The sequence below is a fragment of the Moschus berezovskii genome, chromosome 20 (genome assembly GCF_049115385.1).
Source record: "Moschus berezovskii isolate FMDL1 chromosome 20, NW_MosBer_1.0, whole genome shotgun sequence".
Taxonomy (NCBI): domain Eukaryota; kingdom Metazoa; phylum Chordata; class Mammalia; order Artiodactyla; family Moschidae; genus Moschus; species Moschus berezovskii.
Genome location: NC_142479.1, coordinates 31,222,551 through 31,244,881, shown reverse-complemented (window position 1 = coordinate 31,244,881; position 22,331 = coordinate 31,222,551). Strand labels below are relative to the sequence as shown.

Below are 22,331 nucleotides of genomic sequence, written 5' to 3'. Positions count from 1 at the left end.
ACAGCCCACATTCACACCTGGAGGTACTGAGGCTTCTGCCGCTCAATATCACCATCCAAAAAATAACCTTTCTCCAGGGTTAGCCTCAAACATACACGGAAATGGTCCTGCACAGTATGGAGCGGGTGGACTATAGGAGGAGGCCCCATCCCACGTTAACTGCCAGCCCAGCCCAGCCCATGGCCAGAGAGAGAGGGCTCCGTGCAGGGTACAAAGCGGGCCCAGCCCGGGACATCAGGGAAGCTAAGAAGCTCTGGCTGATGTCACACAAAGGACTTTTTCAGTGACTCTTGTTTTTCAAACAGGCCCCTCCTTTCAGAAAAAGCCTTTCCTTTCAGACTAGGAGGCTCAGCAAAAGGCCCGGCTTCAGAGCATCACAATGACAGAGCAGAACAGAGGAGTGTAATCACGTGGCCATCGCTGGGTCGGAGGAGGGAGGGGCAGGCTTGGAACGATGCATTAGTGTCGGGAGATAGGCAGCCACATGCATGTTAAGGCAAAAATGAAGAAAGAGTCCTAAAAAATCTCACCACCACCCCCCAAAAGAAGTCCCTGGGACCCTGGGGAGATGAGGCTAGAGAGATTCCCAGCCAGGGGTCCCCAGCACAGGAAAAGCCATGCCTCTGTCCTCCTCGGCCTGGAGCCCCAGGGACCAGTGACAGGTGGGGCCAGACCTGGAGTCCACAAGCTGAAGCTGGCAGCCAGCCTGGCTGGGCCCGGAGCAAACTGGGGCAGCCCAGCTGCCCTCCTTCCTTGAGCCTGAAACACACTGAGGGCTGAGACCAGTTTCGAGGGGCTGTCTGCGAGGCCAGGGCTGGGGCTCAGCCCTGAAGGGGGCCAGTGGGCTTTGTTCTGCTCCCTGGGGAGATGGGACATGCCAGGCCTGGCCAAGTGGTGGGAGCCCTGTCCCTATAGACCCAGGGCAGCTGGGACCGTAGTCAGAGGTCAGTTTGGCTCTGGCACACACCCCTCGGTGGACTCCATGGCCTCACCCACACAGTGGGAATAACCTAACTCTAGCCTCACATGGTCTCTTATTTTATAGAAAAGGGAACAGAGTGCCCCCTTAAGCAGCTCGTCCAGACCCAGAGCAGGAAAGCCACAGGGCCTGGATTCCTTCGCCCTGGCCTTCTGGGCTTGCCCCAGGTCTCAGTGCTGCCTGCCCTGCTTCTCAGGAGCCCAGAAGCCCCGAGAGAGTGAACAATGCCCCCAGGAAGCCATCCCACACACAGGAGGGCAGCCTGGGACTAGGTCAAGAACCCAGGCTTTGCATCAGACAGACTTGGCTTTGATCCCGGCTCTGCTGCTTACAGCTTGGGGCAAGCCACTTACTCCCTCTGAACCTCAGTGTCCCCATCTGTAAAATGGGTACAATCACAGCAGGTTTAAATATGGTGACACACTCAGTGTTCAGCTACTGCTCTTAGCGGTGGAGACGGTTTGGCCTTGAGTCAGCCAGGATGGGCAGAGAAGGAACATGCAACCCCATCCCTCATGCCCAAGAAAGCCCCAAGGTGTGATACCTGGGAAGTTGAACCTGCCATCCCGCTGGCCAGGCGAGGGGTTGGGGGGCGTGGTGGCACTGGATGGGTTGGACGACGTTGGGAAGGGCGCAGGCGAGGAGGGCGTGGAGGACGTAGTGGAGGACGGGTTGCTGCTGGAGTCCAAGTGGTTCATGGTTGGAGGATGCTCCTGCAGGACCAGAGACACGGGGAGTGGCAGGGACCACCCAGCCCAGCCTGCCCGCCCACTCCTCCCCACCTAAAAAGGAGGAGGTCAGCCAGGGTGTCCTGGCGTTTTACGGGTGTAATGTTAGAGGGAAGGACGGCACAGGGAGACCTGCACCTCAACGCCTGACCCCTGGAGGGCTCCTCTCATCTTTCTGATTTCAGCTCAAACATCCTTTCCACCCAGAAGTCCTCCCCCAGGCCTGGTGGGAGCCAGGCTCCCCCAACCCCCCTTGTTTCTTCCCAGGGCCCTGAGAACTTTTCATCAGGGCACTTGAACTACTGTTTGCCAGCTGCAGGAGTCTAGGGTGGTTTTCTGAAGACTCTCTCCACCACACTGTGTGTGTCCCAGGAAAGCAAGAGCCACATCTTGTCACACACCCAGGGCCTAGCTCTCGGCTGACCACAGAGCAGGATCCTTTAATGGATTAAATTCAGCCCCTGACAAGTATTTAGTGGGTGGTTCACAGTGGGTAGGGCTTCCAGATGACTCAGTGGTAAAAGAATCTGCCTGCCAATGTAGGAGATACAGTTCAATCCCTGGGTCGGGAAGATCCCCTGGAGGAGGAAATGACAACCCACTCCAGTATTCTTGCTTGGAAAATCCCATGGACAGAGGAGCCCGGTGAGCTACAGTCCATGGGGTTTGCAAAGGGTCAGACATGACTGAGTGACTGGGGACACACACACAGTGGGTGCCTAATAAGTGCTCCTGCCACTCAGCAGTTGGATCTGCCAGCTAGGCCACTCAGTGGTGTGGAGCCTAGCAAGGCCAGAGGATCCCCTGAGGGAGGGTCACGGGGGAACTGAGTCCATGCCTGGGGGACCATGGGCCTGCCCAGTGTGTCCTAGACCAAAAGCCAGTTCCTCATGGGGTAGGGCAGGCAGCCCTGTTCAAAAAAAAGTCGGGGCTAACCTGGGTTAAAAGCTAAGCTCAACAGGTTGCTCTCTGGCAGGCCCTCAAGCCTCTGGGATGTAGGGGGGATTCTGGAAACCACCAAAGCCATGCAGTGGGTCTCATTGTCCAGTGATGGCCAACACCGCCTCCTGCCAAGCTAAAGGGGGAGGGGGCTGCACCCCCAGAGCCCTCAGTCTGCCCCCTACACACACCACATCCCAGAGCCCCCATCCCGATCAGGCCAGGCCAGCAAGGGCAGGGGGTTTGTTTGAGGCAGGTTGAATCCCAGCCCAGACTCAGCGGCTGTGTGACCCTGGACAAACCGGCCCACGCTTCTCAGCCACATGGTGTGTTGTCTGCATAAGCGGGGCATCAGCTGCTGCCTCACAGGGTTGCTCAGCGTTCAATAGACACATTTCCTTGCTGCCAAGGCAGGCGTCAGGGGCCCGGCTGGAGCATGACCCCACAGCCCTGCCCGCCACAGCACCCACGCGCTCCGGGCCTGCCTCTCACCCACAGGAAACCTTGCACGCAGTTTCTTCATCTCTAAAATGGAAGTGATACAAAATCCCTGGTGGTCCAGTGGTTAGGACTCTGTGCTTTCACTGTCGAGGGCACAGGTTTGATCCCCGGTTGGGGAACAAAATTCCCACAAGTCACAGTGTAGCCCAAAAAAAAAAAAAAAACACTATTAAAAAAAAAAGGGGGCAGTGACATCAGCATGTGACTTTTAGAACCACTGTGGGGATCAGATGAGTTATCAGTGGAGAAAGTTCCGTTCCTGAAGCTGAAGTACTCAGGAAATGGTGGCTCAGAATAGGGGAGGGCGCCACAACAACCGAAGCCCACAATTGCTAGAGCCTGTGCTCTGAAACAAGAGAAGCCAGCGCAACGGGAAGCCTGAGCACGCTCCACAGCTAGAGTGGCCCTGGCTCGCCGCAACTTGAGATAGTCTTCGCGTAGCAGTGCAGACCCGGTGCAGCCAAAAATCAATTAATTGAAAAACAGGGAGGAGGGGGTATTGTCACATAACTAACTATGATTTGCACACAAATGTGAAACATTTGTGAACATGAGATCCCCGCAGGCTACCCTCCGGCCATGCAACTGGGTTTCAGCATCACACTTCCCTACTGGACCGCCACTCTGGGCGTGTGTCACAGAAAGGAACCCTGGGCAAGGGTTCTCCTGACATGGTACCTTCTTTGTCAGTGCTTTGGGGAGGGTTCCGAAATGGGGTTCAGCAGCTCTGTCCACCGGATTGTTGATGTCTGAGGGCACGGATTCTGTCCTCCGAAGCTTGGGTACTGTTTAAAACAGGGCGGGGGGGGGAGTTGTAACGATCAGCAGGGAAGAGAATCAAGAAAGATGCACCCCAAATCCCGAAGGTAGAGGGGAGAAGGGTAGGACACTCACGTGGAAGGAAGGATATTCTACAGGCAGGGGCTTCTTTTGTACACTTGTTATGACACTTCAACCTGGTGGAGAAGGCAGGGTCAGTGCATGGAGGGGCCACATGGGCCCCAGGACACACACAGGGGCTCGGAAGCACTGCCTGGCAGTTCTGTACAACACTCAACCCTGACTGCCTCAGTTCCCACAAATGTCTCAACAAACATTAGCTTTAGAGTGGAGAGCATCTTGTGTTAATAGTACTAGCAGCTGATTTCTGTTGAGCACGGCCATGTTCCCACTGTCATCTGCCTCATCTTCACAGCAAAGCAGGGTTTTGTTTTTTTTTTTTTATTTTTAATTGGAGGATAATTGCCTTACAATGTTGCATTGGTTTCTGCCCTACATGAACATGAATCAACCTTAGGTAAACATATGTTCCCCTCCCTCTTGTATCTCCCTCCTACATCCCATCCCACACCACCCATCTAGATGCAAACATGTTTGATTTCCCCCATTTTAACTTGCTGTAGGTAATACATCTATTTCTCTTTTCTAAACAAAAAGAAGACCCTCTACCCATGTTCAGAAAGCTTGAGACAAATCTGAACCTGAAAGAGATGAATTAGCAGGAAAATATTTCCGTTACCCAAGGATCCCAGGGAGGCCCCTCCTGCTACCTTCCTGCATAGGCCATGTTGTCTGAGGATCAGAGCAAAGGGAATGGAAAGAGCTGGACTGGGATTCTTGGTTTGGTTCTGCCTGCTGAACCCTCCTCTGGGTTCTCGTTGATCAAATGGGCTGACAGTTGGGGTCCTCCAACTTCACACCACAACTACAGGAGAGCTTGGGGTTCAGAGGTTATCCTGGGCTCTCTCCATGAAAGGTATTACTTGACTAGGAGCTGGAGGCCCCTGATTTAAAGCCAAATGGCCGGGAGCCACCAAACACCTAGACTGGTGAGAAAGGTCTGACATCTCCTTTGTGCTTTCCTGTGGTTCTCTCCTAACCACAATTTATCCAACAGACACACATGAGACCCACCACCTACAGTCTGGCGGGAGCCCAAATACTTTTACTACACACTCTAGCTCAGATTTTTGGAGTAATCCTGATTGCACAGAGAGACCTGGAAGACAAAAATGAGGCCCATAAAGGGCAAGCACCTTGCTTCGGGTCACACAGCAATGCAAGGACAACGTGGACTGGCAACAGGCTTCAGGTCCATCCTCTGTACAGTGGGGGTAGTCGACAGCAGGGAACAGACTCTGCTCACCCTTATGTTCACTACCCTTGCCCTTCTTTCCTACCAGAAACCTGAACAGTAGGAAAAGGATTGAATTTAAATAGAATCTACATTCTTCCCTCATTCTCTTCTCTAAATACCACAAGCCACTTCTCTGTATTTACCATTCCCTGGCCCCATTTCCTGATTCCTTATGTGCTAACCTTAAACTTCAGAGCTCCTTACAGTTTCCAGAAAAGTCTTGCCATTCCTCTCTGCCTTTATACAAGGTGCTTTCTTGACCCAGAATTCTCTTATCTCCTTAGTCCACCTGGTAAACTTCTATTCATCCTTCAAAGCCCACCTCAAACAGTCCCTTCTTCTAATAATGCTTTGCCTGATGCTTCTTTATTCTTCCAAGAGAGGGCTGATCACTCCCTGATGTGCTGAGATTACAAATAGGTTTTGGAACTCTCAAATGAGTTCCTTTGAACTCTGATTTGACCGGAGGCCAAGAACCAAGTAGTGAGACTTACTGAACGGAAAGTATGGAGTTTGTGCCCCCCTCCCATCTCTGCACCCTCCGCTCATCACCTGCAGTGCTTGCACTTCACTCCAAACATCATGCTCTTCTGGCACACGTGGCAGACCTGCGACAGCCAGGACTTGGTGGAGAACCTGCAGGGGGTGGGCACATGAAAATGCTCAGCCAGGATGGAGAAGCGCCCCCACAAAGCCACAGGGAGACCAGAAGAACTAGTTCCACCCCAGACACCCGGGCGCCCTCTCAAGGGGAGGGCAGGGACACCCAGGGCCACTGCTTTCCCCAGGCACTCAGAGTTCTCAGCCACAAAGTCTTCATTGCTAAAGCTGGTGTGGTCACCGATGCCAGCTCTCTGGCAGGCAAATTGGCAAAAGCAATCAAAATTACAAGTGCACCCATGGAGCAATTCCAGTCCCAGGAATTCATCCAACAGATACTCCCACGGGTGTCAAATGATGTACTGACAAGGTTACTCACTGCAGCATGTTGGTGGCAGAAGAGACTAGAAACAAGCTATGTTGTTTAGGTGTTCAGGTGACTGACTGTACAATGTATGGTCCATGCACACAACTGAGCACCAAACGGTCGAAAAATACAGTAAGGAAGGTCTTTTTATGCAAATAGGGAATGATCACGAAATTACAACATCGGTGAAAAAAGGAAGGTACGATGCTACATGACTCCATTTATTTGAAGTTCAAGTACAGGAAAATCTCATCTATGATGACAGAAGGGAATAGCATCTCTGGATGTTAGCACTATGGACTAAGAAGAGCCAAAGAGAACTTTCTGGGGTGGGGACGTTCTGAATCTTCGTACGGGTGGTATACGTGGGTGTACGCATATGTTAAGAATTTGTGTACTCAGCTCCATATAAATCACGCCTCCATTTTAAAAAGAAAAAAGCAAAGTATAGAACAGTGTGTATAATATATGCAATATTTTTGTGAAAATAAAAAAGGAGGTGGAAGAATTTACATATGTATTTGATTGTACAAAAATATCTCCAGGGGGACACATAGAAGACTGCCAAGATCTGCCTATGGGGGGGTTGGGGGGGATGATGACAGCAGCGGGAGGGGACTTTTCTCATAAATATACATCCTCTGGAGGTTTGAATTATAAATGCATTTCAATCCAAACTAAATTTTTAAACAATCCACAAAAGATACACTGAAAAGAAGGATGGGGATTGAGTGGGTGGCTGCCTCCCAGAGAAAAAGTCCAAGGTCTGTGCACAGGATGGGGAGCCTCGGGGCAGAAAGAACTCACTGTTTTGGAGGACTAGATTTTTAAACACATAGGATATCATAGTAACGACAGAACAAATAGCAACAGGATTTGGGGAACAGTTTGTAATGCATCCATAAACATTAGCTCACCAGTAGGCAGGTCAGGGATTCTTAGGACACAGGCAAGCAAACCCAGCTCAGAGAGGTTAGGTGACTTTCCCAAGGTCACACAGTTGGGCTGCTGTGCAGCAGGGGCAGACCCCAGGTCTCTGAACTCAGAGCACGGCTCTGTAAGAGACCACTGGGATGGAAAATGAGGGAAAGAGCCTGGGTTTTGGGGTCAGGCCACACCAGGTTTGAATCCTGACAGCTGCTGGCTGTGGGATGGGTCCAAGTCTTTGCAAATGAGGCCGACACTCTCCCCTCACAGGGCTTGAGGAGAATCATGTGTGCCGTGTAATGTGCAGGGCCTGGACTGTGGGTGTGAAGGTCACTGCTTCTACTAGCCAAGATGGGAGCCTCCAGGCCTAGGAGAAAGGCACCCACCCCCTTGGAGTGACTTTTTTTTTTTTAATATTTATTCACTTATTTATTTGGCTGTGTCAGCTCTTTGCTGCATCACTCGGATCTCCCGTTGCAGCGCACAGACCCTCTAGAGTGGTTTTAGTAGTTTCAGGCTTAGTTGCCCCACGGAATGTGGGGTCTCAGTTCCCCAACCAGGGATCGAACCCAGGTCCGCTGCATTGCAAGGTAGATTCTTAGCCACTGGACCACCAGGGAAGTCCCTGGAATGGCTTTTAAGGAGCTCTGATCCACACACAGTCTCTCCGGCCTTTAATCTCCTGTCAACACGGGGGTTAGGGGGACAGCTCAGTGGTACTCAAGATGGCCTCCACTAGAAAATCCCGAAAACAGGTTGAAATGAGAGTTGGGGGCTCAGCCAGAGAAGGGGCAGGTGCTACGGAGGCTTGGGGATGTGGAATAAGCATCATAAAATATTTTTTCCCCTATGATTAGACCAAAATGCTTCGGAACTTCTTGCTGAGAGAGACTCGGATCATGAATTTAAAAATCCAAGAGAGTGTGACCATGATGTCCCATATCCAAGACCAGAGCCTGGGTGGGCAGGGCCACCTGGTGATGCCAGACAGGATGGATGCTGCTGCCCGGAGTCCATCCAGCACGGCCTCAAATCCTCCGTGAGACCAGGTGCAGCCAAGACAAAAATGAAACAAAGCAACCTGCTGATCCTGGTGTCCCTTACCTAAGTCAGCCTATCTCAGGTGACACCAAGTGCTTCCCAGTGCTGGATGCATGAGGCTCACATGCATGTCACCCACCTTTATCCTCCCAACAGGACTGGCAGCAAGTCCCAATCTCAGAGAGGGAAACTGAGGCTGGGAGGGGTTACTGGCAGGGAAGATGGCACTGGGTGCGCTTGAGGGAGGCCCTCAAGACCTTCACTCAGACGGCTTCTCCTGCTGCCAGGGACTCTCCTCCCCGAGGCTCTTGGGGACGGGCATCCGGGCCCTGCCAAGGCTTGGGACAGAAGTGCCTGGGCGCCAGCCAGCGATTTCAAGAGTGTCTCAGTGGCTGTGAGACCTCAGGCAAATTACTCAACCCCTCAGAGCCAAGCCTGCCTCACGGGGCGAGGATTTGGGGCTGGCCTTCCGCACAGGCCAGAGTGCAGCGCAACCTCTGGGAAAAACCAAAGGCCCTGGCAAGTTGCAAGACTCTCAACAAGTGTGCCTGGCCATGTTCACGACTTGTTTAATGGGGCGGCCAGAGGACAGGGATCCCAAAGGACCGTACTGCTGGCTGTCGGTGGAGAGACAAGATGCTGCTCAGACCTGCGGTTGGCAGCACACGCCAGCCTCACGAGCGTTGAGGCTAAGGCCTCTGGGTGGTCCATGTCATAGGCCCTCACCAGCCACACCAGCTGCATGAACATCAGTCTCCGGAAATTGCTGGAATCCTGACTGGCAAGCTAAGAACCTTGCAGATGGAGCCTGGCATTTCATCAAGCTCCAGGGTGCTCTGACGTGTGGCCAGTTATGTCCATGGAAGCAATGTCAAGCAGGACCCAGGGGGATGCTCTCGGCTCCCTGTTTCTCCTAGGACCTGTGTTTTCCCTCAGCAGATGGAGGAGACTCGAGGAGGGGCAGGGGAAGGCCAGCGAGTCCAAAAGGGCTGCTGGTGACAGGCAGGGGCTCCAGGTGGGTGCCATGTCCACAGAGGAATGGACAGACAGACCACTGTCTGCCTGTGAGACAGAACGGACTGACATACACACAAAGAGCCCTGAGAGACAGGGTCAGGACAGAGCTCCAGCAATGCAGAGTGACCCCCCAGCAGGGCTCAACTTATACAGGTCCCAGCCCAGCTCTGTGCCCCCTCCCCACCCCAGCCCGGCCAGGCCTACCTGTGTGTCACAGAGAGCCCGATGTCCCTTCGTACCATCTGTGGGGATCCGTGAGGGAGATCTGCGAGGAAAGAGGCCAGGTCGGCAGGCTGAGGGGGTCCTTCCTACCTGGACGGTGTGTACCTGGGACCTGCTGTCTCAGAGATCACAGGCTGGGGGGTGGGGGTGGAGACCAACCACATGGCTGGGGGGGGATGGGAGGGGCAGAGACCAACCACATGGCAGAGGGCCGTTTTCCTGAACCTGCCTCTAATCAAGACAGGGACAGCCAGGCGAGACCAAAGCAGGGCCAGGGCAGTTACCCCCACCCCCCAACAGATGCTACCACCTAGCCTCTGCAGAGAGTTCAGAAACAGGCCCTGGGAGATTTCGAGCTTTGGAGGAAGACAGGCTTGTGAAGCAGAAGGCAAAGCCAAGGTGAGGACAGCAGCTCAACTGCCCCCATCTCCTGTACTTCCTCGTGGAGGCACCTGCTGCTGCTGCTGCTAAGTCACTTCAGTCGTGTCTGACTCTGTGCGACCCCATAGACGGCAGCCGACCAGGCTCCACCGTCCCTGGGACTCTCCAGGCAAGAACACTGGAGTGGGTTGCCATTTCCTTCTCCAATGTGTGAAAGTAAAAAGTGAAAGTGAAGTCACTCAGTCATGTCCGACTAGTAGCGACCCCATGGACTGCAGCCCACCAGGCTCCTCTGTCCATGCGATTTTCTAGGCAAGAGTACTGGAGTGGCTTGCCATTGCCTTCTCCGGTGGAGGCACCTACAGGTCACCAATTCTTCTTGTTACGCAGGTGGAAGTTATCTGACCCTTGGCAGAGCGGGTGAGGCTGGTGGCCATGCAGCACAACCAGCTCTCCAGGCAGAATCACCTTGGGCATTTTGCTCTGAGAGCCACCACTGCCAGATCCCAGCAGGTAGAGAGAAGACGAGGTGAAGCTTCACCCATTCCTATGTGGTCCAGCCCCAGTCGGGCACTCAGTCTGAGCCTCGGGGGAAGTCTCAGGCCATGAGCTTTGCATGCTTTCCAAGAGGGCACCCTGGCCTCTCTCTCCAGCCCTGGCTTTCTTATATGAATGGGCATCCCTGGGGTTGGTGGTATAATAGGTTGGGCAGGAGAGGAGCAGCTGGAAGCAATCTGTCATCCACTGGCAGCCCATATGTCTAATTCCCTCTCCCCTCCTTCACCGAGAGACCCCCACTCCTCCCCACCCCAGCTTCTGCCCATACTCAATACTGCCTATCTCCTCCTAGAGCAGGGCTTCTCAAAGAAGCCCGTGGATGTGCTGCAGGGGGTCTGGGACTCCTCTGGACTGGTAAGCAGATGATGTAGGGCAGGGGTCCCCAATCCCTGGGCCGTGGACTGCTACTGGTCCATGGCCTGTTAGGAACTGGGCCACACAGCAGAAGATAAGTGACAGATGAGACAGCAAAGTTTCATCTGCCGCTCCCCATTGCTCGCGTTATCACCGCCTGAACCATTCCCCGCCCACCCCCATGCCACTGCCGTCCATGGAAAAATTGTCTTCCAGGAAACCAGACCCTGTGCCAAAAAGGTTGGAGATGGTTAATGTGGGATTCTCCTTAGAAAGAAGGTCTAGATTTTTATCCAATTATCAAAGAGATCTGTGACTCAGAAAGGTCAGGAACACAGTGCTCTAGGGATCTGTGGCCATCTCACATCCTCTGAGTCAGCCCTCCACCCCACGCTGGCCTGGCACACAGCTGGTGCTCAATAAGTGGTGGTTCACTTAAAGCCTTGTACCAGATACACAACCACAGGAGAAGGGCATGATGGACGTACTGACTTTCCTCCTACAACAAGGGGAGTTTGATGCGGACCTCTGCCACCTGCTGCTTGTTGAACTCACAATTTCTCTAGCACATCTGCCGTGGGGCTGACTCCTCCCAACTCCCTTGTCAGCAGGGGTGGGGAGGGGGGCACCCCACCTCAGTCGGTAGCCAAGGCCATGAAAGCATATGAATCTAAAAGGGTTTAGGCTACCAGACTAGGAGAAACAGACAGTGGGATATTGAGATTTTAACCATCTATCTGTGAAGACAATCTGTGGTTGATTAGTAATGTCTGCCACAGGCCTGGGATAGGACAGAAGTGAGATGAAGCTGTCTCTAATCCTGAAGACACCCTACAATTGATTACTAATATCTGCCACAGGCCTGGGATAGGAGGGATATGAGATGATGCTTTCCTAATGGAGGTGAAACACTGGTCCTAAAGGCCTCGTCCCACCTTCCTGGCAAACTGGGGAAGCAGCCTCGCTGTTGTGGTCCCTGCATCACTATAGCAACCGGGAAGATGGATGTCCTAGGGATGCAGATGCTGGATTCTCCTACAAGGCTCTGTGAGGGGTCCTGGGAGTTTTCTGCCCATGCCCTGGGGACAGGGAAGGGCAGTCTCCCTCCTTCCTTGCCCTCTACCTCCCTGGTGGTCCTGCATTCAGATCCATTTTGGCAAAGTCACTGTCTGTTACTCCACGCCACATCTCTCAGACCCTGCTGACAGCCTCTTCACTCTATTTAGCCAGTATAGGCTAGTACAAAAACAAGCTGCTATTTTGCTCAGGCAAAAACCAGATGCCTCTGCATCTCCACAGAGACAATTAAAAGCAGACCCCAGAGGCTGTTTCCCTCTGCTTTGACTCTGGAGAGAGATGCCCTGCAGCACAGCCATGTACAAGAATCAGCTCTCAACACAGAGGTGGAAAAGGGACTCGGAGCTTGCCTGGGCATCCTTACCACCCTCCTCCAAGGGGACATTCACACCCTCTGATCTCTCAGGCCTCATTCAGAGCTGACCACATTCCTGCCTCCAGGGATGTCCCTCTCCTGAACAGGATGGAGGGTCCCAAGACATTAGCTGGACTTTGCAGATGGCTACCATCCATCGACACCGAACATAAGGAACCTCTTTCCCAGGAGCATGGCATCACCACGGCAGCCCAGCAGGTAAACAACTCCTGCCAGAGGTCACCTGTGGGGGTGGCAATGTGCAAGTGGGGCCCACCACAGAGCTGCCCACAGACGGTGACATTCTCACGGTGCCTGCTTCTCAGGGCAGCTGTGGGCTGGGCTGAACCACCTTGTTACCTGAAGGTTCCCTGTCCTAAGAGTTATTTCCTGAGTTGTAGCCCGGCATTTCTGCTTCTGGACCACAGAAAGGCCAGCTGACTAAGAGAGGGTCGAAGAAATCCACCCCTGATGGGGACAGCGACAGAAACAGGACTCCCGGGTGGCAGAGGGGATGAAAATGAATCACTCTTACCAAACCTGGAGGAGACAAAAAAGAGAGAAAGCGGGATTATGTCACCGTGCTGGCCTGGTGTCCCCCGGAACATCAGTCCTTGGGCAGGAGTGGATACAGTGCTTGCATGAGGACTTTGAGCCCCTGTGTGGGGCCAGGCTGGCTGAGTGACTGGGGACTTTCCTTAACGACAAGGGCTAGAGGTGGCCCCCTCCCAACTCCCCACTGGACAATGGAGCCATACACTGTACTTTAATACATTAGATTTCCTAGCCCTCGCCAGCTACCTGCATTGTAATTAGAGTTCATTCCTTTTCACAGCTGAGGAAACAGGCACACAGTCTCCCAAGATCATATGCCTGTAGGTGGAGGAGCCCTGCCCAAAGCCCTGGGAGGATGGGTGCTCGGACCAAGCAGGAGGGCGGCTCAGGGAGCCACAGAAGTGGCTTGGGCAGGAGGCGAGGAGGACAGTTGTAAGAGCAGAAAGGCAGCCCCCAAGCAGGGCCTGAGTGACATCTCCTGGGGGTGCTGCTGTTCCAGGGACAAAGACAGCTGGGGGCCCAGGGCACTCAGTCCAGCCTCAGGGCTCATCAAGGGTGGCAGGGTGGCCTGAATACTCATGCGGTGCCAGCTTTGGTCTTTGTGGGGTTGAATCCCAGGGCGCAAGGCCCAGCTCACCAGCAGTGGGATCCAAGGAAGTGGTGTCATCTGCCTAAGACTCTGTTCTCCACTCAGAGCCCCCCTAACACTCTTTTCAGGAAAAAAAAAAAATGAGGAAGAGAGGCACTGGGTTTTACCCACTGAGACGCCCTCTGAATGACCCATGTCCATGTATCCACATGGCTGTTATCACTGTGCTTCAGAGAGAAGAAGATCTGGGCGGGGGATGGAAGGCTCAGCCCCTTTTGGGGGTCAGGGAGGAGGCAAGCCCCAGGTCCCAGCAGAACAGTTTGATCGGGAGTGGCAGGTTGGTCACAGCTAGATTTCTCTCCTTGGGTGACATACACTCGGAGTCATCAGAGTTGTCCAAGGTCTATCCCACAAGGGACCCAAGAGAGTCTGCCCTGAGGTGGGGGAACAAGCCCACTTGAGACCCAAAACGACCATGTCAGGAGCGAGGCTGGGTTCCCAACCCTCAGAAGCACAAGAAGGTAAGAGGCACCCAAGGAAAACTCCTCCTTCCCTTCCACAAGGGTATATAGACAAGGGCAAATTTTATAACAGAGGACAAAGACCTAAATATCCATCAAGAGGGGAGAAATTAAACTATACACTGGAAAGAGGCTTTAAAAAGTTTAAAAGATGAACTAGGTTGAATAATTATAGATATATACAAAACTGATAACCTGGTTGGTTCCTGAAAGGAAAAGGAAAAATGGTAGGGGACAATTTTAACCTCTACAAAATTCTGTGTGAGTGATACTGGACCATATGACTGTCACTAACTATTTAAAATACATAGATCAAGGGACTTCCCTAGTGGTTCAGTGGTTAAGACTCTGCACTTTCAACGCAAGGGGCATGGGTCCAATCCCTGGTCAGGGAACTAAGATCCCACATGTTGCGGCCATAAAATAAAATACATAGATAATTTTTTTTATAAATAAATAAGAGAGTAAGGTAGTTCAAGATGAACTAATATTTAGTTCTCAGAAATAAAAGTAAGTTTAAAAAATAGGTTATAGCAGAGTACATAGCTTTTGATAATTATTAGCAGTTTCAGCAAGATATTCTAGTTCCCCCTTCTGGGCATATAGGAGGATGACATTTCCTGGTTCTTCTGTTTGGGTAGGGCCGTAAATGGTGTGTAGAACTTTTGGGAAAGAGCATTTAATTGCTCAGTTGTAATATGTCAAGTTTTTTTTCCCCCTCTGCCACAGTGGGATGTTCTAGACAATGTTCCAGCCTGGAATCTGGAATGAGGCTGACCTGCGATGGACAGGTAGCATGAGCAAGAGATAAATCTCTGGTTATTTGAAGACCCAGAGACCTGAGGGTATTTGTTATTGCAGCATAACCCAGTCTATTCTGACTGATACATAATATCACTTTGAGTCTGTGTGTGTGTGTACATAAAAATATATCTAATAGAATTCAGCCCAAACTGTTAAGGTATTATCGCTCAGTTGTACCATCTAAAGTTTCTTTTTTATTCCCCTCTGCCACAGTGGGATGTTCTAGACAATGTTCTGGCCTGGAATCTGGAATGAGGCTGACCTGTGATGGACAGGTAGCATGAGCAAGAAATAAATCTTTGGTTATTTGAAGATCCAGAGGTCTGGGGTATTTGTTATTGTATCATAACTCAGTCTATTCTGACGTGTCTGTGTGTATGTGCGCAAAAAGAAGTCTAATAGAATTCAGCCCAAACAGTTCAGGTGGTCTGGGTAGTGGACTGAGAGATGGGGGCATCTTTCACTTTTTGCGTTGTGGTTTCTATGTTGGCCAATTTCGTCCTTTAAAAAATCGAGCCTATATTACCTTTACAGCGAGAAAACTGTAGTCAGAACTTTCAGTAGGTGGCAATTTCGGCACCTGCCTGGCAAGGACACTTACCTCATCGGGGAGACCTCGTCAATGCGGTTCCCCAGCTGAGACTCGTGGGACTTGCTCCGGGTGAGCGTGGGGAAGCTGGGCAGCAGTTGGAAGACCTTGCGGCTGGGCGGGGGTGGCGTCCTGGGCGGCTTCAGCTTGGTGTGCCGTCGGAGCTGGGGCGTGGTCGGCGGGGTGATGAAGCTGGGCAGGGCACGGGGGGTCAACCGGCCGCTGGCGTGCAGGGAGATAAAGGGGTCCGACAGGCCCTCACCGGGGCCGGGGTTTGGGGAGTCTGAGGCAGGCAGAGCAGACACGGAGATGGAGCGTGGGCCCTGGGCACTGCTGCCCAGTCTGCCCAGCTGGGAGCTCCCTGGAGGCCAGGGCAGGCTGGCTGGCGAGAGGGTGTCTGCGGGGGGCCCGGAGCCACTTTCCCGCCGGGCATCAGACGAACTCCAGCCTGAGTCCTCTCTGTGCTCCCCGCCTGTGGGCCAAAGAGTCAAGTCACAGGTGGCTGCAGCCAGACGGAGTCACAGGTGAGGTGGCCAGGGCCCATCCAAGGAACACAGTCCCTCAACGGAGGCCCCAGCTGCCAGCCATCACCTATTTTATAAAGGCCACTCGAGCACACACGCTATCTGGCTGACTGTCAGGACACCAGTGCAGATACTACTATCCTCGACATATAAAGAAGAAAATGGGACCCAGAGAGGGACAGGGCAGGGCTCCTGCTGGCAGGTGTGTGGAAACCCACCCCCAAAGCGAGTGATCTCAGAGAGGGAAGTGGTGAGTGATCTCTACGAGTTAGGCTGTGCAGGGACTTCCCTGGTGGTCCAGAGGTTAGGATTCCATGCTTCCAATGCAGGGGGTATGGCTTTGATCCCTGGTTGGGGAACTAAGATCCCATATGCCACTCGGCATGGCCAAAACTAAACAAATAAAAAATAAAGGTGCATATGTTTGTTTTTTTTTAAGAGTTAGGCTGTAAAGGGATAACTCTCCTCTGAGAAACTTCAATAGTCAGGAAAAGGGGCTGCACAGACCTTCTAAGAGCAAACTGCCCTGGGAATTTGCTAGAAGAGAGACTCAGCTAGAAAGAGATCAAGAGCCACTTTCTTTTGAGAGAAACCTATGAGTGACTTGGGCTGCTCCCACGGTGACCCTCTGTCTGAGGCTCCCGAGGCCTTGGGGCTCTGAGGGCTCCAAATCAATGACATGTCTGTCCATTCATGTGAGCACTCACTGTATGCTGGATGTCAGGGCATAAAAAGGCACGTCTGCGGTGCATGACGAGTCCAGTGAGAGTGCTGGACACTCAGTTTGGTGAGCTGTGTGCTGACACAGAGACGCATGGAGACTGACGGGGTACAGAGGAGGAGGACCCTAAATAGCCTGAGGGTCAGGGGGCTTTTCTAGGGGAGGCGGCACTTGTGCTGGGCCAGCCAAGGGAGAACTGGAGAAGGTGTACCAGGGCGAGGGAACAGCACACGCAGGGAGCACAGGGCACCTTGCGGCAGCTACACATGCCTTGAGAAGTCAGGACAAGCCAGGGAGAGGTGAGAGATGAAGCTGGAGGGTCAGTCCACTGGGGACCAGCTCCAGAGGGACCTTGGATGTCTTGCCAAGGGCTTGAGGCTTGACCTTACAGGAGACGGGGAGATACTGAAGGGGTGGAGGCACAGAGAAAGGACGCCAGTCTACAGAGACCTTGTCGTGGGAAGAGGACACCTCCCTCCTCATATTTATCAATGAGTGGAAAGCACAGGAGGGGAGGTTTTGACTCAAGACAAAATGAACTTCCACCCTGTAATTCTTCTACTTTGCGTGCTGAACCCTGGCTCCCTCAATCCACCCAGCACGGCGAGATTGATGAGATTCAGAGAGGCCATGTATACCACCAAGCTCACACAGCAAAGTACACAGTGGGATGGGAACTGAGCCCTTGATCTCAACCACAGCCCTGGACCTCCTCCCACAAAGTTACCAATTCTGAATAACCTGTAACGACACAGCCTTGGGAGTTAATGAGCTCTCCATCATCAAAGACTATAAAGCCCAGCCCACAGAGCCATCTATTAGGGATGGTGGACTGATATTAGCCTACCTGGTGGCTCAGACAGTAAAGAATCTGCCTGAAATGTGGGAAACCCAGGTTCAATCCCTGGGTTGGGAAGATCCCCTGGAGAAGGGAAAGGCAATCCACTCCAGTAGTTTTATGGCTTCCCTGATGGCTCAGAGGTTAAAGTGCCTGCCTCCAATGTGGCAGACCCAGGCTTGATCCCTGGGTCGGAAAGATCCCCTGGAGAAGGAAGTGGCAACCCACTCCAGTATTCTTGCCTGGAGAACCCCATGGACGGAGGAGTTAGTCTATTCCATCGTCTCCTCAAATGCCCTTCCTTCTACCTCACTACATAGTGACTTTCTATTCATGAATCCGCTTGGATGAGTTACTCTGTGTATTCCTTATGCTTGCTCCTTTAGAACCGTGGCCAAGACCTACGCATGCATGCGTGTTCAGTTACGCCCGACTCCTTGCAACCCTATGGACTGTAGCCCGCCAGGCTCCTCTGTCTATGGGATTCTCCAGGCAAGAATAATGGAGTGAGTTGCCATTTCCTCCTCCAAGAGAACTTCCCGACCCAGGGCTTGAACTCAGGTCTCCTGCTTAGGCAGGTAGATTCTTTACCACTGAGCCACCTGGGAAGCCATGGAAAAGACCTACACTTGAACTTAAATACTACTCTTGTTGAGGGGATAAAAGAATGAGTTCCATGGATCTATGCACAAGTCTGCCACCAAAGGAAACAAGCCCCCAATTCTTCAAATTGTCTATTTAATCACCATTGCTTTAGCCAGCTCAGGGATGGCAAATGGCTCTGGTTTTGCACGTGGACAATAGTCAATTGGCAGTGGCTGCTTGACAATGACTCTGGAGTCACTAAGTAGGAAGAGCTCAGGGATTGACTAGTGACATCTGCTATGGATGAAGGATGGGGAGATTCAGCAAGCATGATCCTACCCTGTTCACCAGCCACAGGCATAAAGAAACATCCTTTATCACCTTTCTTAAGACCAGAGATATGGACATTTGCCATCACCCCACAGGCCTAACACTGAAAAATACATACTAATATGTGCCAGGTTCTAGACTAAGGAGATGAATTTAACTCATTTAACCCTCCAACAATTCCATGAGAGGAAGTCTTGTCAGTATGTCCATTTTACACATAAGGAAACTAAGGCACATTGAGGTTAAGTAACTAGCCTGCCAGGTGCCGTGAAGACTGACTGCAGGGCCTGAGGGCCAGGGCGATCACAGGTACCACCCAGGCCCCAGCAGGTACACCTGAAGTGCGGCCACTGCTGGGCAGGCCCATCCACCTGCCTGCACCCTGGACTTGGGTGTGGCAGGTCCCTCTTGGAGACGTAGGTACCACAAGCTAAGATGGAATGAGAAAGAGCACCTGGAAAGGACCCTCTGCCCAAGGCCTGCTCTGGGGCACTATGGGAAAAGCACCTTCCAAGGAAGAAACCTGAGAGCAAAGTCCAGCTCGACTGAGTATCGGGCGTGGGATCCCAGACAACTCATCCAGAGCCTCTGATGCTTCGGCTATGAAGGGAACATACAGCAAGTGCTTCATAAATTAGTGATCTTCCAATCCTGGCATTCAGGATGGACAGACAGCAGCCTTAACGCACTGAGGCCACCACCCCCCAATGGCCAGAGCCTCCTCAACTCCTTACAACACAGGCATAAAGAGGGTGGACTGACAAGGTCCCCCAGATTCCCAGCTTGGGAGGCAAGTACTATTTTTGATGGTTGTCTGAAGGAGACTGACAGCAATGGCTAAATTAGTCATGCCGCTAATTTACCTCCAGGGGTTTATTTAGCACATTAGAAATATCTTTTCTCTTAATATAAAGAATAAGACAATGAAATGTGCTTGGGCGGCAAGGGCTGAGGCTCGAGTCACAGTTCTGCCACCCACTGCTGTGTGTCCTTGGGTAAGCCCCTCCCCCTCTCTGGGCTCAATCTCCTTCTCTGTAAAATGCAGAGATAAGAATGCTAACTATGTCCCTGTCCCGTTTACTTCCTGGCACTTGCCAGAGGCCTGATGTGTTGAGGTTTTCCAAATCAAGTAAAACTCTGGACTCTGTCTGTGTTCAGAGGAAGACTTGATACAATGGGGCCAGGGAAGAAATTAAGCACCATCTTCTCTGGGGGGAAAAAAAGTCAAGCTGAATATAAACCTCAGAGCCTTCCTTAAGCTTCAGGCAGCTGGAGATAAGACAAGAAGCTCAGCTAATTGAAAACTGGAGCTAATTACATTCATTAGGTTCATTTTAAAGGCTTATCTGTGTGGTCATGGGAGCGGTAAGTCTGGGCATTTGAAGCTATTTCCAGGGTAAGATTGAGAAAGCCTGCAAATAAGTTCCTGAGGAACACTATTCATCATGCCAGGATTACACACTTTGCCTGGGGCAGCCATGTCCATACTCACAGCTGAAACGTGTACAGTTTCTCTCCGCATGCTTGGCTCAGGCTGAGCCCACACCAGCGCATGCCTTCTGAGCACGCAGCCCAGATGGGGATGGAGAGGCAGGGGGTGGGTGGGGATCATAGGTATGGGAGAGGCAGGGAGAGGGTGGGGAAAGGGCTGGGCGGGGAGGGGGCTGGTGAGAAGGAAGCTAGGGAAGGGTCACAGAGCCCTACCTACAGAGGTGTTCCACAGAGGGGAAGTCATGCAGCCCCACCCAGCAGACCAACCCGGGGTTGGTAACAATGGCTAAAGCTTCACACTGGCCAGACCAGTGGGACCTGGGAGACTTCTGTCTCAGGGAGAGCCTCTGCCTCAAGTGGGATCCATCACACACTTTCTGAGCGTAGACTCCAGCCATTCCAAGCCAGCCCAGAGACCCTGGTCACGCCAGCCCCACCCGCCCCTCATCCATCCCAGCAAAAGCCCTGGTGCCCTGGGAACCAGGCCAGGCCTGGGAGAGAAATGCAGCGTCCGGGCTGAGGGGGAGGGCGAGGTGGCCGACGGGACTGGCCCTACCTACCCAGGCCTGTCACCTTCCGCAGGCAGGTGAGGGCATACTGCAGGCGGCCACACTCCTCGGCGCTGGCCCCGCAGCGCCGGAGCGTCTCCTTCACCTTGGCCTCGTTCATGTCCAGCAGGGCATCTAGCGTGAGCTCGCGGAGGATCTCCTGGGGAGGCACAAGACAGGCAGAGAAGCGGGTGAGCAGTCATCCTCCTCCCGGCCAGGCCCAGCCTCCCGCTGAGTGGCAGGGGCCAGCTGCTGGGGCCGGCCTGCGACCCGCAGCCACCACTTGTCTGAGGACACCAGCAGCCAACCCCGGCCCCCACCTCCAGCATCCCAGAGAAAGCAGCTGAAGCTGAGACGCCAGAACTTGGGGATGGGGGCTGGGGAGAAGAGAAGGAAAAAACCAGAAACGTTCTGATGAGGGCATGTTGCCCCTCTGGTCTCTTCTTATTTATTCAACTAGACGGGGAAATGATGAATCATGACAACTTTGGTGAATGACAAATACTTCAGATAAAGACGGTTCTTTACAATTTTGCTATATCTGAATCAGACCAGATAGGATTCAAATAAAATTAGCTTCCAAGAAGAGGATTACAAAGAATTAACCCTCACCAAGATCTGTGTTTGGAGAAGGAAATGGCAACCCACTCCGGTATTCTTGCCTGGGAAATTCCATGGACCAAGGAGCCTGGAGGGCTACAGTCCATGGGGTCGCTAAGAGTCAGGCAGGGCTGAGTGACTAAATAACAAGAGCAACAAAGATCTGTGTAGGTCCTTACCAACGGGCCTTATCTGATTCTCAGTTGGACTCTTCCAAGGTTTCAAGGCAGCAAAGAGAAGCGAGATGCTCGAAGCGTAAAAAGGACTCACTCAAACCCTGAGGATGGAGGGGGCCCCATTGGAAGAACAAGATGGCCTCAAGGGGACAGAGTGGCCCCCCGCTGTCCAGCAGGAAGGGAACCCTAGGTCTGAGGCTACAAGGAAGTGGATTCTGCCAACGAATGACCTGAAAACACATGGATGTGATTTCCCAAAGCTTCCGGGTAAGAGGCCCGCCTGGATGACACCCCAACTTCAGCCGGGCAAGACGCTCAGCAGGGAAGCTGGCTGAGTCCTCGGGGACTCTTCCATAAAGTATTCCTTCTGCAGGACTGTGAGCTAACACATGCGGGATGGGGTAAGCAGTTAAGTTCGTGGTGATTTGTTAGACAGCAAAGAAAATGAACACAGGGACTTCCCTGGTGGTCCAGCAGTTAAGAATTCTCCTTGCGGGGGGACGTGGGTTCAACCCCTGGTTGGGGAACTAAAATCCCACATTCCCCAACTAAGCCTGCCTGCCACAACTAGAGAGTCCATGCACCACAAGGAAAGATCCCAGGTGCCACGCTGAGACGCGGCACAGCCAAACAAACAATAAAACAATTACAAACAGCAAATGTTTGAATCAAGGCCTAACTGACTCCAAAATTTGTGCTCTTTCCTCTCATCAAGGAGACGGGAAACCCCTCCAGCTCTGAGTACTCTAAGCCACGTGTCACATAGAGCCTGAAGCAGACACACAGAACAATGGCACATATCCCTGGCCTCAAGTGGCTTGTGGAGTGATTGACATGAAAATAAGTTGTAACTGGGAATTCCCTGGAAGTCCAGGAGTTAGGACTCTGTGCTTTCACTGCTGCGCCCAGAGTTCGATCTTTGGTTGGAAAACTAAGATCCCACAAGCCCCGAAGAGTGGCCAAAATAAAAAAAGATGAAAAGAAGTTATTGCAATGCAATAAGATAGGGACCAGCACAGAGAAAGCTCAAAGAGTCATGGGACCAGTGGAGAGACGGGGTGGCGGAGGGGAGCGGGGAGAAGTTGTCCCCTTTCTGTAGTTTCCGGATTTTCTATAACAGGGAAAGCCAGACAACCCACATCAAATGATTCATATAAACTTGCAGTTCTTGAGACCCTAAGTTGATTTTCATTGATTTTTATTAGCAAACTGTGTCTAATTTAACATGAGCAATGGTGGTCAGTCAATCCACAGTGCTATAAATCTTAGACTCAAGT

The 22,331-nt window shown here is 52.4% G+C and overlaps 1 protein-coding gene and 1 non-coding gene across 4 annotated transcripts in view; both read right to left on the bottom strand.

The window, feature by feature from the left end:
• Positions 1 to 22,331, bottom strand: part of KSR1 (kinase suppressor of ras 1) — a 162,458-nt gene that overhangs the window by 23,709 nt on the left and 116,418 nt on the right. For 2 of the 3 annotated variants that reach the window (XM_088828702.1, XM_055401595.2), the window contains exons 3-10: positions 20,291 to 20,438; positions 15,254 to 15,713; positions 12,719 to 12,723; positions 9,441 to 9,501; positions 5,837 to 5,920; positions 4,042 to 4,103; positions 3,826 to 3,932; positions 1,524 to 1,692 (exon numbers count right to left, since the gene is read on the bottom strand). In XM_088828702.1, coding sequence (XP_088684828.1) covers positions 1,524 to 1,692; positions 3,826 to 3,932; positions 4,042 to 4,103; positions 5,837 to 5,920; positions 9,441 to 9,501; positions 12,719 to 12,723; positions 15,254 to 15,713; positions 20,291 to 20,438 — 1,096 coding nt within the window. Of the gene's footprint in view, positions 1 to 1,523; positions 1,693 to 3,825; positions 3,933 to 4,041; positions 4,104 to 5,836; positions 5,921 to 9,440; positions 10,923 to 12,718; positions 12,724 to 15,253; positions 15,714 to 20,290; positions 20,439 to 22,331 lie in introns of those variants that run through there. The other variant, XM_088828701.1, reaches the window with a different exon arrangement.
• Positions 19,048 to 19,175, bottom strand: LOC129544835 (small nucleolar RNA SNORA19). The gene has a single exon (XR_008683579.1). It is a non-coding gene; the product is annotated as a small nucleolar RNA SNORA19 (small nucleolar RNA).